Raw genomic sequence first — 13,624 nt, 5'->3', positions numbered from 1 at the left:
TTAAATATTTTATATTATTTTTCCAAATAGATGTTCATTTTGAGTTATACTTACTACACAGTCACCCGACCAATATTTACTTAAAGACAACCTATTAGTTTGTCAGCTTGCCAAACTAAGAAGATTAAGCTCTCAGAATATGCAGGGCTCATCTCCACTTTCCTCCTTAAATTAGTTCATTAACTTCTATTAGTTATAATTTAGGTACAAATATAGAAAACATTTACATATATTTTGAAGTTTTAAAAATTTTGTTTTAACAAACTATTTCTGAATTTATTGTATGTTTTAAATTTCATTTGGTGAGCCCTTACTTTAGGGAAGACAATGTCAACCCTAAAGAATCAGCTTGGACCCTAGCCGGTTTTGCTCAGTGGATAGAGTGTTGGCCTCCAGACTGAAGGGTCCTTAGTTCAATTCTGGTTAAGGTCACATGCCTGGGTTGTGGGCTCGATCCCCAGTAGGGTCCACAGGGCATGTGCAGGAGGCAGCCATCCAATGATTATCTCTCATCATTGATGTTTTTATATCTCTCTCCCTCTCCCTTCCTCTCTCTGAAATGAATAAAAATATATTTTAAAAAATAATCAGCTTTGATGCCATGACATTTGTTATTTCAGGACCATCTCTTTGTTTTCTGCTTCTAAAATGGCTTCACTGAAGTCAGAGACAGGAGGGCTCGGGTTTTGTTTAGTTCCATGGAAAGAAGCCACTGTGTCGTTGTTTTTTTTTTCCTGGCAAAGACAAATTACCAGGACAATTTGAGAGAGGAGAGAGGTGCAGGATCCTTACCTTCCAGTTCACAAAAGGAAACACGATTCCCAAGGTGAACAAGCCCAGCATTGGCCCCCCACACATGCCGTGGATGCTGAGCGCAGCCTGTGGAGAAAGTACATCAAAATCATGACTTCATGAACCATAGGGGACCACCTTTTTCTTGCACTTGGGATAAAATGCAGTCCTAGTCTTGCTCCACCAGTGTGGCTCCGTGGTTGAGCATCGGACTATGAACCAGGAGGTCACGGTTGGATTGCCGGTCAGGGCACATGCCAGAGTTGCAGGCTTGATCCCCAGTAAGGGTCATGCAGGAGGCAGCCACTCAATGATTCTCTCTCATCATTGATGTTTCCATCTCTCTCTTTCTCTCCCTTCCTCTCTGAAATCAATAAAAAATATATGTAAAAAAATTCAGTCCTAGTCCTGATTGTGCCCTTTATTAATCACGTGTTTTCTGGAAATAATTTCTCCCATCTGAACTCAATGATAAACATTGTGTAAAAAAAATAAAAATACAGACATATGTCATAGGAATATATTTACTGATACAGCTCCTAGGGCAATGGAAACTAAGGAGAAAATAAACAAATGAGACTACATCAAAATAAAAAGCTTCTGCAGAGCAAAAGAAACCATCATCAAAACAACAGGAAAGCCCACTGCATGGGAGAACATATTTGCCAATATTATCTTTGATAAGGGTTTAATCTTCAACATTTACAGGGAACTCATACAACTTAATAAAAGGAAGATAAACAATCCAATAAAAAAGTGGGCAAAGGACCTAAGTAGACACTTTTCGAAAGAGAACATTCAGAAAGTCAAGAGACTTATGAAAACATGCTCAAAGTCACTAATCATCTGAGAGATACAAATCAAAATGACAATGAGGTAGCATCTCACACCTGTTAGAATGGCTATCATCGACAAATCAACAAACAACAAGTGTTGGCAAGGATGTGGAGAAAAATGAACCCTTGTGCACTACTGGTAGGAATGCAGACTGGTGCAGCCACTGTGAAAAACAGTATGGGGTTTCCTCAAAAAGTTAAAAATGGAACTCCCATTTGACCTAGTGATCCCACTTCTAGGAATATATCCCAAGAAATCAGAAACACCAATCAGTAAGGATATATGCACCCCTATGTTCATAGCAGCACATTTACAATAGCTTAGATTTGCAAATAGCCTAAGTGCCCATCAGCAGAAGAGTGGATTAGAAAACTGTGGTACATCTACACAATGGAATACTATGCTGCTGTAAAAAAGAAGGAACTTTACCATTTGCAACAGCATGGTTGGAACTGGAGAGCATTATGTTAAGTGAAATAAGCCAGTCAGAAAAAGATAAATATCACATGATCTCACTCATATGTGGAATATAATGATCAACATAAACTGATGAACAAAAATGGATCCAGAGGCAAGGTGGCACTGAGAAGACTGTCCAACCTCGGAGAGAAGGCGGGGGCGGGGGGGTTAGAGTTCAACCAAATGACTTGTATGCATACATATTAGCATGACCAATGGACACAGACACTGGGGCAGTGGGGACTTATACTCAGGGGTGGGAGTGGCGGGGGTTAATTGGGAAAAAAGGAGACATGTAATACTATAAACAATAAAAGTTGTTGTATTTTGTTAAAAATAAAATAAAATAAAAATACATACAAACAAACCTGTGTGCGTGCGTGCATGTGCGTGTGCGTGTGTGTGTGTGTGTGTGTGTGTATGCACAGGTAACCATGATTTTTAGAAATAGCTTTTCTCAAGCTAAAACTCATTGGTTTGTTTGTATTTTCTATTTTATCAAAAAGTTTTTATATAATGTACCAAATAAATATACCTATAACATATTTCATATCTTACATAGTTGATCAGCTATTTGAGCAATTGTATTAAATTTTTTAAAAACATGTTTTTCTTGATTTCAGACAGAGTAAGGGAGAGGGAAAGAGAGATAGAAACATCAACAATGAGAGAGAATCATTGATTAACTGTTTCCTGCATGCCGGCTACTGGGGATCGAGCTCCCAACCTGAGCATGTGCACTGACCAGAATGGAACCATGCATGGGTTGATGCTCAACCACTGAACCACAGTGGCCGGGCACAATTGTATTTTGATAATGATTGTCTGTTACCCCGCCTCTGACATCTCATTCAGAACACCTCAAGAATGTTAAAGCACTAAGTTGAGGTATGGTGGGGAAGCCATTGGGCACGCATATCCCATATCCCACTTTTATGGCTCCCTTTTGCAAACTAAGGGAATTTGACAAATGCATTTCCACGTCTCTTAGTCTCTAAGGTATTGAACCCAGAGAACTGGCAAAAGATTTTCATTAAACCAATTTGCTGTCAACCTACAGCCTTGTTCCCTGGCTTTGTTGAACATACACAGGCACTATCCATGCAGGCAGTGAGCATGTGCACACACACACAGCTGTGTACCTGAATCCATTATTAGTTTTTAATAGTTTCCTCTTCTGCAGGTAATTTTGGTTGAAATTTTACATGCATGTCTAATTTGGACCCGGCCTCAGAGAGTGGCTTGGAGGAATAGGCAAAACATTAGCAAAGACATGGGTAAAATATTGCTATGAAATAAATGTGTCTTTTCCCTCTTTTATTACCTGCACAACGCTACCCATGAAGGACGCAGCCACAGCCATGGAGGTACACATCACGCCAAATAAGATACCTGAAAGGAAAAAAAAAACTCGTTACCATTATCCAAACTGGCTTTGAAGTGTTCCTTTAGCTTCTGCCCAGGACTCCCTCTGACCAGGCCCTATCGGAAGGGATGTCAGTAAGAACCATCCTCCCTTCTCAGTCCTCACAAGCCCCATGAGGGACATTTAGGAGATTTTCTCCCCAGAACTAGCTCTCCTAGGTCAGGCAGAAAGAGCTAGAACCTAGCTAGTGTCACATACTTTTCTATCCAGGACTCAAGAAGAAAACTGTCATGTGAAAGCAACATGAAACTATGGAACGGGCGCTCACAGAGGCTAATCCAGAATAAATTAGTGGGAACTAATTTCAGTTCGACCAACCAACAATCACCTGAAGAAGATACTAACCTCTCTGCGATTCTGATAGTTTTTCAACTTGGAAATCACTAAACAGCTATATATTTTACCTCAGAGGTTTTGCAAATCTGGAAAGTTTCCTGGTCTATTTCCCAATAGTATTTATGCATACTATCCTTATAGGTATATTGTGTAATGAATTATTTGTTTTGCATATCTATGTTGGAGGACCGTAAAGGCCATCGGGTACCATACTCTGGAGGACCTTGAATTGTGCCTCTAGCATCATAGGGTCTTGCTGAGTGAATCGGCATATACGTCTTAGTCATCTTTTAAAGAAGATGTATTCTTTTAAATCGTCTTTTAAAAATATATTTTAGTGTATTTTTGTTTAAAAATCACCTTAAGAGTACATTTAATAGCCATAAACTAAAAAAGAGGAAAGAGACACAGAGTTGGAGATAGACCTAGAGGGAAACACAATGACAGAAACAGAGAGAAAATGATTTTGCTCATTCTGTTTGAAATTCTCTCTCAGCTAAATATCTAGCTCAGTTTCCAATGTGACTAATAATTCAATTTAGTCAGACACTTTACTAGATGCTATACAGTCAGAACTTGACACCTGCCCTAAGGATCTCTCATTCTAAAAAGGAACTACATGTAAATACATTAATATATAACTAACAGTGTCTGATACATAGGCAAGTACTATGTTTTTGCCAATATTCTTACTTACTATTATTATATTCAGGTTTAGTACATGATAGCTATGATCAGGAAATCACTCAAAATTAAATCAGGTTAGTAACTTTTATGCTATATTTCCCAACTTCTCAATCTGACACAGAAAAATAAGGAAACTCACAAAACACCAAAACCAAGTTTGATCAATAAACACATTTCAGAATTCTAAAATTGTTCCTGTTATCTTTAAAGATGATAGATTAGATTGCAGAAAACAATGTTTGCCCTGATTCTGTGTAGCTTTATAAATGAGGACAACATTACCTTCCTGAGGAAAATCACAAAAGATACGTTTCCTCTCGACTATTGATTACCCTTTTGCTAGACCAACAGTTATGTGTTCAAGTGAGAATCTAGGCAACCACCCCTCAACCCAAGAATTCTGCTTTTGTGCTGACTAGAGAATTGATCCAGACTCCTCTCCCAAAAATCTTTATACTTCCACCAGATTGCAATCAATAGCAACCTGCAAGTCAGGGAGTTTAGAGAAATTGGTGGGGGTTCTATAGAGACCCGGAGTACATGGACCCACAGACAAAGCAGCAAATGTGAGAGGGAAAGGAAACTCCACAGTTGCAGCAGATGCTGTGGGTTTTCCCAGCACTGCATCAGCCCAGAGGACCAGACAATAAACCATGGGCATAAAGAAACTTGTACCTCAACCCAGCATACTCATAAATGTCTGCTAGAAATTGGGATCATACCAGGAGCAATGCCCATCCACCTGTTATTAGCTCTAATTCATTATGCAAGATAGTAAATAGATCCAGGCGATTCAACTAACCAGATAACAAGCATCTGGTCAGTGTTGATCTCTCCTTGTTCAAGCATAAGTACAAAGAAACAGAATATATGCGATTCATGGCAAATATTGCCAAACAAGGGAATAAATATATTCATCTAAATGCTCAAGTAAAGACTATGCTTTCTGGAAGTAATTTACCTTAAGAACCAGAAAAGAAAAGTATTTAGAAACTGTTTGGCAATCTCAATATGATGCAACAATATGTAAACTCAATGAAGCAAATAAGAAAAGGGCAAGAGGAAACAAATGAGATGAAAAAAAAAAACAAGACAGGGGGCAACACCAATATATATAGGTGAAGATGGATTCAGGAGTGAACACAAGAAAATAAAAACCATGATAGTTGACCAAGCACTTCCACTCTTATGTATTTACAAAAAAAAAAAAGATTGTACCAAAGTATTCATAGCAGCTTTATTTATTATAACCTCAAACTAAAATAGCCCAGGTCTACCAATAGAAGTAGAAGTTTAAAAAAACCTGTGGTACATCCATACAATTTCAAACTACTCAGCAATAGAAAGGGATGGACCATGGGTACACATACAAAGTATGGATTAAACTCAGAAATATTATGTTGAGTGAAAGGAGTCCTACAAAAAGTGTGTGATTCCATTTATGTGAAATTCTAAAAGAGGAAAGTATCAGAATAATGGCTGCCTCTAAGGGAGGGAAGTAGGAGCAGGGATTGACTGGAATGAGCAAAAGAGGACTTTTCAGGGTTATGCTAAAGCTTTACATCTTCAATGGCTGGATCGCACAGGTGTATGAATATGTCAAAACTTAGCAAACATAAACTTAACATGTGTCCATTTCATTGTAGAATGAAAGATAGATTTTGCATTAAAGACAAATTTAAGCAGTTATTGAATTCTAGTTAATAACATGAATGAAAAAAATTAGGGGAAATGTATTTTAACATGCTGATTAATGAATGGTTAGAGATCTGGATGGATATGTGAAAAAGTAAGTTTGGAAACATATTAATGGAGAATTCAGGTGGCATATATATTGGGCATTCATGGCAAAAGTATCCAAACCTTGCTGCATGACTTAATTTTTATAGTAAAACGTAAGGAACAAACACAAATAGCACAATTAAAATTATTATTGTTAAACTTTATTTTGTGGAGAACTAAAAATTGGCAGGAAAAAAAAACTTGATTTCTTTAAATGTTTTTAGAGGAAAAGAGCCAAGTTTTGGAAATAGGAGAAACACTGAAGGAAATGGAGAACAAACAACCCAAATGAGAAGAACATTTGAGAAGAAGGAGATGATTAAACTACCAATATTAGCAGGCAATTACCATACTTACTAGAAAAACAATTGAAATTTTGAAAATCAATAATAGTTGTGGAAATGGCAATATATATGCTTTATAAAATAAAAACAAAAAGATATAGGTTTTCCACATTGATCATAAACAGTTTAGGAAATATGGGAACGCATCTCATTGATAACATCAATGAAAGAAGAAAAAAGAAGGAAGAAGAAAAAAGGAGGTGGAGGAAGAAGAAGAGGAGGAGGAGAGGGGGTCAAGCAGGAGGGAAAAAAGACATGGGCATAATTAATATCTGGAATCAAAGTTGTTATATTATAAAATGGAAAAAATAAATTATTATTTAGGTGTAAAACTTACAAAAACGTCAATTCTTCCCAAATACATTTTCAGGTTTAATGCAATGTCATGGGGGAGAGTGCAGTTAGGTAACATGCAATATATTATTTTAAAGTTAATCTGAAAGAAAAACTACACATGAATAGGCAATGTTTTTTGTTTAAAAAAGAGATAATAATAGAAACATTTTTAAATTTTAAGCTAAAAAAAGGTGACATCATTAGGTAGCTATAATTTTTCAAGTTCATATGTCTTCCAAAATACCTAAATTTTTATAATATGTAAATAAGCATATAGTTTGTTCATACTTAGAAGTAAAATGTATAAAACTATAATTCAAGATAATAAGTGTTATTGTAATTAAAAATGTAATATGCAATTTTATGACTAAACAAAGAGAAATTCTTATTTGAGGTGAGGTTACTGGGAGTTGGGTAATACAGGATTCTTTAGAAAAGAATTTGATTTTAGAAAGGGACTGGCCACAGTGAGCAGAATATCTTCCCATGTAGAGGAACTAATATGATCAATGCATAGCATAATCAAAAGATGTTGATGTGATGAATCTGAAATATACACAAAAGGAGGTAAAAAATAAGAATGGTGAAAGGTAAAGCTAGCTGGTACCCTCCTGGTATCTTTGCAAGTATAAGAATCTACATGTGAGATTCCTCATGTGTCCTGAATGGCATGGGCAGGATTTTGACATGTACCACATGTACATTTCGTGACATGGAATGAAGATCCCCTGGCTATACCTACATAAGCCTTTACTGATCCAGGTGCTCAGCTTGTCGGAGAGATGGGGAAAACAGCTCTTGACAAAATCCTCAAAGGTCACTGTTGCTAAGGCATTGATGCTGGCAGCCACGGTGCTACAGGGAGAGAAAAGCAAGAACATAGTCCAAGTAAATAAAGCTAAGCCACCAGCTTGCACTGTTTTCCAGGGCAAATAGACAAGGGCTCTAAGAAAACAGAACTCTAGGGGAACCCAATGGCCTATCTACTCACTCTTCCACGCTGCTTCTGTGCTTAATGCTCTTTTAATTCTTCCACAAAGTCCACTGAAAAAGCTAGCTTTTCATGTTTTAACTCCAACTAATTTCTTTTAATAAGATATTAAATGAGTTAGCAGAGAGTAACAGAGATTGTGTATGTGGGTGTTTGCTTGGGTGTGGCAAGGTGGGGACAGCTTAGATTGGATTTAAAGCAAGAAGTGGTGACTGCCCTAACCCAGGTGTCAGTTCACTTTGCCATTCAGTAATGATTCATTCATTCATCAATACCGTCCATGCATCTGTTTATTCATGCTGGGCACTAGGCATACAATAGTGAACAAGAAAGACAAAGATCTCCCACTTCATTTGGCCACAGGGAAATTTAACAACCAATTCAGTAATTGATAACAATTGTAAAAACTGTGACAAAGGAAAATAACAAAGTGCTATGACAACATGTCTCTCAGAGACCTAAACCAATATGAAATTAAAAAATTTTCCCCTTAGGAATTGATGGTTACAGTAAGCACTGAAGACACCCATGCATATTGGGGAAATGATGTTCTAGAACAAAAGGAAAATTACATTTAAATTCCTGAAAGCTCCTTGCATTCAACAGCCTGGAGCTATGAGAGTGGCTCCTGTGTAATTAGTAAGGGAGTAAAAGACAAAGGGTAAGACTAGGGTGGAGCCAAAGACCTAAACTCATGAAAGCTCTGACTTTCCAATCAGAATTCAGTTGTATGGCCCTAAAACTCACTTAGGTGACAGAGGACCTGAAAGTTGTGGTTTTCTTTGTGGAATGACACGGAATCTTATTGAATTCCTTATAGAGACCAGGAATATCTCAGCCAGAGAATAGATAACCATATTAAATTCACATGGTGCAAAATCACAACCACAAACCAAAGTTCTGGAACAGAAACAAGCTGATGAATGAAGCCTGGCCAGCTATTTTCAGTTTTCCATGGACATTCATGAGTAGTTATTTTGTTATCCTCCATTGCACATTTGAAGACTTGCTATAGCTGCACCAAAGGTATGAAAGAAAATTCAAACTTTTTCTTCTTTGATAATGCAGAATAATAGAGCCATTCATTTTGGTTTGAATAGTTCTAGATCCTCAAAAAATTAAAAATGGGACTGCCTTTGGACCCAGGGATACCACTTCTAGGAATATATCCAAAGAATCTCAAAACACCAATCAGAAAGAATATATGCACCCCTATGTTCATGCAGTGTGATTTACAATAGCCAAGATCTGGAGGCAGCCCAAGTGCCCATTAGTAGATGAGTGGATAAAAAAGCTGTGGTGTGGTAGCCCGGCTGGCGTGGCTCAGTGGTTAGTGTTGACCCATGAACCAAGAGGTCAGGGTTCACTTCTGATCAGGGCACATGCCTGGGTTGCAGGCTCTATCCCCAGTGGGTGGCATGCAAGAGGCAGTTAATCAATGATTCTCTCTCATTATTGATGTTTCTATCTCTCTCTTCCTCTCTGAAATTAATAAAAACATTTTTTAAAAGCTGTGGTACATTTACACCATGGAATACTACTTGGTTGTAAAAAAGGAAGGACAATAGTTTGGTGAGGGCCTAGAGAGGGAGAGGAGGGGTGGGTGGAGGTAGGAAAAGGGGGTAGGGGGAAGGGTATCACCTGAAATAATGTCAACATTAAAATTTTTTAATTAATAAAAGACAGTTTGCCACTGACAGTGGGTCCTTGCAGGTGCCTAGTGAGTGTGGTGAAGGCCTAACAACTTCCCTGGAGCCCCAGTGGTGGTGAATAATTTATTTTTTTAATTTAAAAAATAAATGAAAATAAATAACAATTTGCAAAAAAAATTAGTACACTTGAACCTATATAATTGTATTAACCATTGTCACCCCAATAAATTCAATAAATATTTTTAAATGTTCTGAAAAAAGAAACAGTGTATACAATATGATCTCTTTTTTTGTACACTAAAAGGTATATATGTTCACATAAGTAAAAAATGTTCTGATTTGTTAATAAGAAATCATTAACACTGATTAATATAGTGGGTTGTGAGAAGGGGTTTGAGGTATAAGATATAAAATTTTTACTTTTATGATCTGAAACTGCTAGAATTTTGACCCTGATAAAGTAACTATGTTAAAATTGGCCTTTAACAATTCTGTAATTGATTCTTTGCAATTGAGCTCCAAGAAAGAAACAAGACTTTTCCCACCAGCTGAGTCTCTGATTCATAAAGGGACATAATATAAACCTTCTAAAATATTTCTCTGAATAATTTTGAATTTAGAATAATGTCTACATGTGGAGGAAGGCAGTGGGTCCGGCTTAAAGGAAAAGAATGACACTATCTTACTGTTTTAGAGCATTGCTCCTAACACGGTTGCCCCTCCAAATCATTATCATTTCTCACCTGAATTAAGACAAATGCCTCCTAACAGGTTACTTACTTGCACCACTCATGCTTTTATTATAGTCCCTTCCCCACATGGAAAACTGAGTCTTAACTGTATGACATCACTCATTCCCTTGCTTCAAACCTTCCCATTTCATTTGAAATGCCAACTCTACCATTTCATGAAGGTCTCCATGATCGGATGCCTGCTCACTAATTCAAACTCATCCTCATCTGCTCTCCTCTCCTCTCCTCTCCTCCCAGTTTCTCATGCTTTAACTCTTCTCTTCATTCCTAAAATATTCTATGCAGTTTCTCTTCCGGGGTTGGGGAGGGACTTTGGAATTTGCTCTTCTACCTGCCTGTACAGGTTCCTGCCCATGCTCTTCAATACCTGGCTTTTCCACATGCTTTAGATCTCAACACAAAAGTTACCAACTCAAAGGGGAGATCCCTAAAGACCCTATTAAAAATATAACCCCCAGGCCTCACCTCTCTCTCAGATATCACTCTGTTATTTCCTTTAAATTATTTGTCATTATCAAACTATATCTAGTTTATTTTGTTCACTTATATATTGTTTATCTTCCACGTCAATTATAATGCAAACTCCATATGAGGGCAATGGCAGTCCTGTTTCTGCGCAGTATCCCTACCTCCCCACAGTCTTCAACTGTGTCTGGCATAATATAAACCTTCTAAAATATGTATCTGAATAAATGTATGAATAATTTTGTATTTAGAACAATGTCTACATGTGGAGGATGGGCGTTATTAGCTGCCTGAGTGTGCTATTGAAAATGGGGAGAATGGATTGCAAAGGATAGATCTGTTGAATGATAAATGCCACCGAGTGAGCTGCCTTGTGATAGGGTGATGTGAAATTGTGGGAGAGCGGGCATCAGACAAGGTTGAGAAAATAAACAGAGAGGTCTAGTCTAGGCTCAGACCTAGGCGTACATCCTGCCCCTGCAGTTTACTATGACCCCTTGGGTAAGTTTTAGCTACCTTGCTAAATTTCCGTTTCTTATCTATAAACTGATGATAATATGAGTAAAGTTTCAGTTGCATGTAAAGTGTGGCAACTAATGAGCAAATACAAATAAAGCATTCAGCAGGGCAGTTGGCACACAGTAAATACTCAGTAAATACTAGTGATCACTACCACCATCCCCCTTATCATCCTCACAGTTACCATCATTATCATCACAGCACTAACCTCAGAGTTCCACTGAAGGCACAAGCCACAAAAAGTCCTGGTAGCCCAGGCATCGTGGCAAATATCTCCATGACAAAGTACGGCATCAGCTGAAGAGGAGGCAAACAAGATAGGATTAGTGGTCTCATCAGCAGTGTCTGAAATGTGAGAATGTAGCTTTTTAGCAAAAGAAAGTTAAAAAAATACAAATGTAATAATAATAGAGGAGTGTGCCTGGACTAAGGTAGCTGCATACTAGCAAATAATGTTATGGTCAATCCAATTCCATGGACCTGAGGTCCAGCTGTAGGGGCATGGAAGGGGTAGAAAAGAGACAGTATTAGGAAAAAGGGCTGGGCAAAATTTAGAAGGTTCAAAATTTAAAATTTTTCTTTTTTTTGTAAAGTATGATATTTTTTGTTTACTGTTAAAGTTAGCAATTAAACCCTAGAAACAAATGCTTAAAACAGGTCTTTAGCCCAGCTGGCATGACTCAGAGGTTGAGGAACGACCTATGAACTAGGCGATCACAGTTCCGTTCCTGATCAGGGCACATTCTTCAGTTGTGGGCTCTATCCCCAGTGAGGGACGTGCAGGAGGCAGCCGATCAATGATTCTCTCTTATCATTGATGTTTCTATTTCTGTCTCCCTCTTCCTTCCTCTCTGAAATTACTAAAAATATATTTTCAAACAAAAAAACAAACAAACAAAAAAACAGGTCTTCAGAGAATCTAGGTATTACAGTTCTACTCTGTAGCCAGATTTGTGAGAGAGAAGTCCCCATAGGATACAGTAAGACAGTTGAATATGTAGGGGATCATATTGCCCACAAAGGGAGGTTTTTAATAATATTTTAAATAATTTTTTAAATCCTCACTTGAGGATCTGTTTATTCATTTCAGGGAGAGGTACGGGGAGAGAAAGAGAAAGAAAGAGAGAGCGAGAGAGAAACATCAATCTGTTGCTTCCCACACATGCCCTAGCCAGAACCAAACCTGCAACCTAAGCATGTTCCCTGACTAGGAATTGAACCCACAACCTATTGGTAGCATTGACAACCAAACCCATTCGTTAGTCACATCTTCCTCTCTCCTCAGCCTTGTCCTAGTTCCTGGCCTTGTCTTCAAGGAAAAGGTGAGGTACCTTCTTTTTACATGTTTATTCCCTTATATTAGACCCTCATATGTGGTAATATACCCAAGAGGAGAGGAAAGCCATCTAGTCTTTGGGGTGTGGAAAGTGGTTATAGATCCAGGTGAAAAAGAGAAAGACCCCAATATTACCCATCAATGGCTAAAAACATGCTCGTTTCAGCCATTGCCCAAGGGAACATGTACCTGGTCTGGCGCTGAGATAATGCCAGAAGTCCAAGGGTCGCAGTCTTTGAAGTAGGAGTACATGATCAAGCCAGAGAAGACAGCACACACCAGAATAATCCAGAGACCCACCAGGTTGAAGTACAAGGCTCTAGAGAAGAACACATGGGTCTGTTGGTAGCCTCTATGCCATATTATCGGGAAGTCACCACCAAACACAGTAAAACTTTGGGGCACATTTTTGCTTAAAAATAAAATTCTACAGTCTACAGTCTTCAAGAATTATTACATCTTATATTTTTGCTTTTCTGTGTGTTTGACAACATTACATTTTTTAGACTGATTACAAAAGTTGAATGAAATAGATTTTTGATGGATTTTCTTTTTGAAATTGGGAGTTTTTCTGCAAAACCTCAATGTGTGGTGTGAGATCTATTTTCTTAGATGAAATTTCACATAACAATCACTCACATATAGCTTCAAGTGATGTTCCTTCCACTCAATTAACAAAACTGTCAAAAAGCCAACTTACATTTTAACATATTTCCTTCCAGAGGGATAAGAAGATAAATGTAGGCATAGACAAATTTTGTAAATACACACTTTGGAGATTCATTCACATGAAAGTTGAAGTGTTTTTTAAAGAGACAATAGAAAGTATGAAAAGCCCAAGGTCATTTTACCTATCTTTTTTTGGAGCAATTTGTTTTATTCTGTGATACACAGATATGTTTAATGATAA

The 13,624-nt window shown here is 37.7% G+C and overlaps 1 protein-coding gene across 1 annotated transcript in view; it reads right to left on the bottom strand.

The window, feature by feature from the left end:
* SLC5A12 (solute carrier family 5 (sodium/monocarboxylate cotransporter), member 12) overlaps positions 1-13,624 on the bottom strand; it is a 37,751-nt gene that overhangs the window by 9,666 nt on the left and 14,461 nt on the right. The window contains exons 7-11 of the mRNA XM_005873087.2: positions 12,904-13,033; positions 11,587-11,675; positions 7,742-7,854; positions 3,413-3,480; positions 793-879 (exon numbers count right to left, since the gene is read on the bottom strand). Coding sequence (XP_005873149.1) covers positions 793-879; positions 3,413-3,480; positions 7,742-7,854; positions 11,587-11,675; positions 12,904-13,033 — 487 coding nt within the window. The remainder of the gene's footprint in view (positions 1-792; positions 880-3,412; positions 3,481-7,741; positions 7,855-11,586; positions 11,676-12,903; positions 13,034-13,624) is intronic.

Source organism: Myotis brandtii, unplaced genomic scaffold (assembly GCF_000412655.1).
Source record: "Myotis brandtii unplaced genomic scaffold, ASM41265v1 scaffold399, whole genome shotgun sequence".
Lineage (NCBI taxonomy): Eukaryota > Metazoa > Chordata > Mammalia > Chiroptera > Vespertilionidae > Myotis > Myotis brandtii.
Note: the sequence above shows the minus strand (reverse complement) of the source record. Positions and strands in the feature narration are given on the sequence as shown.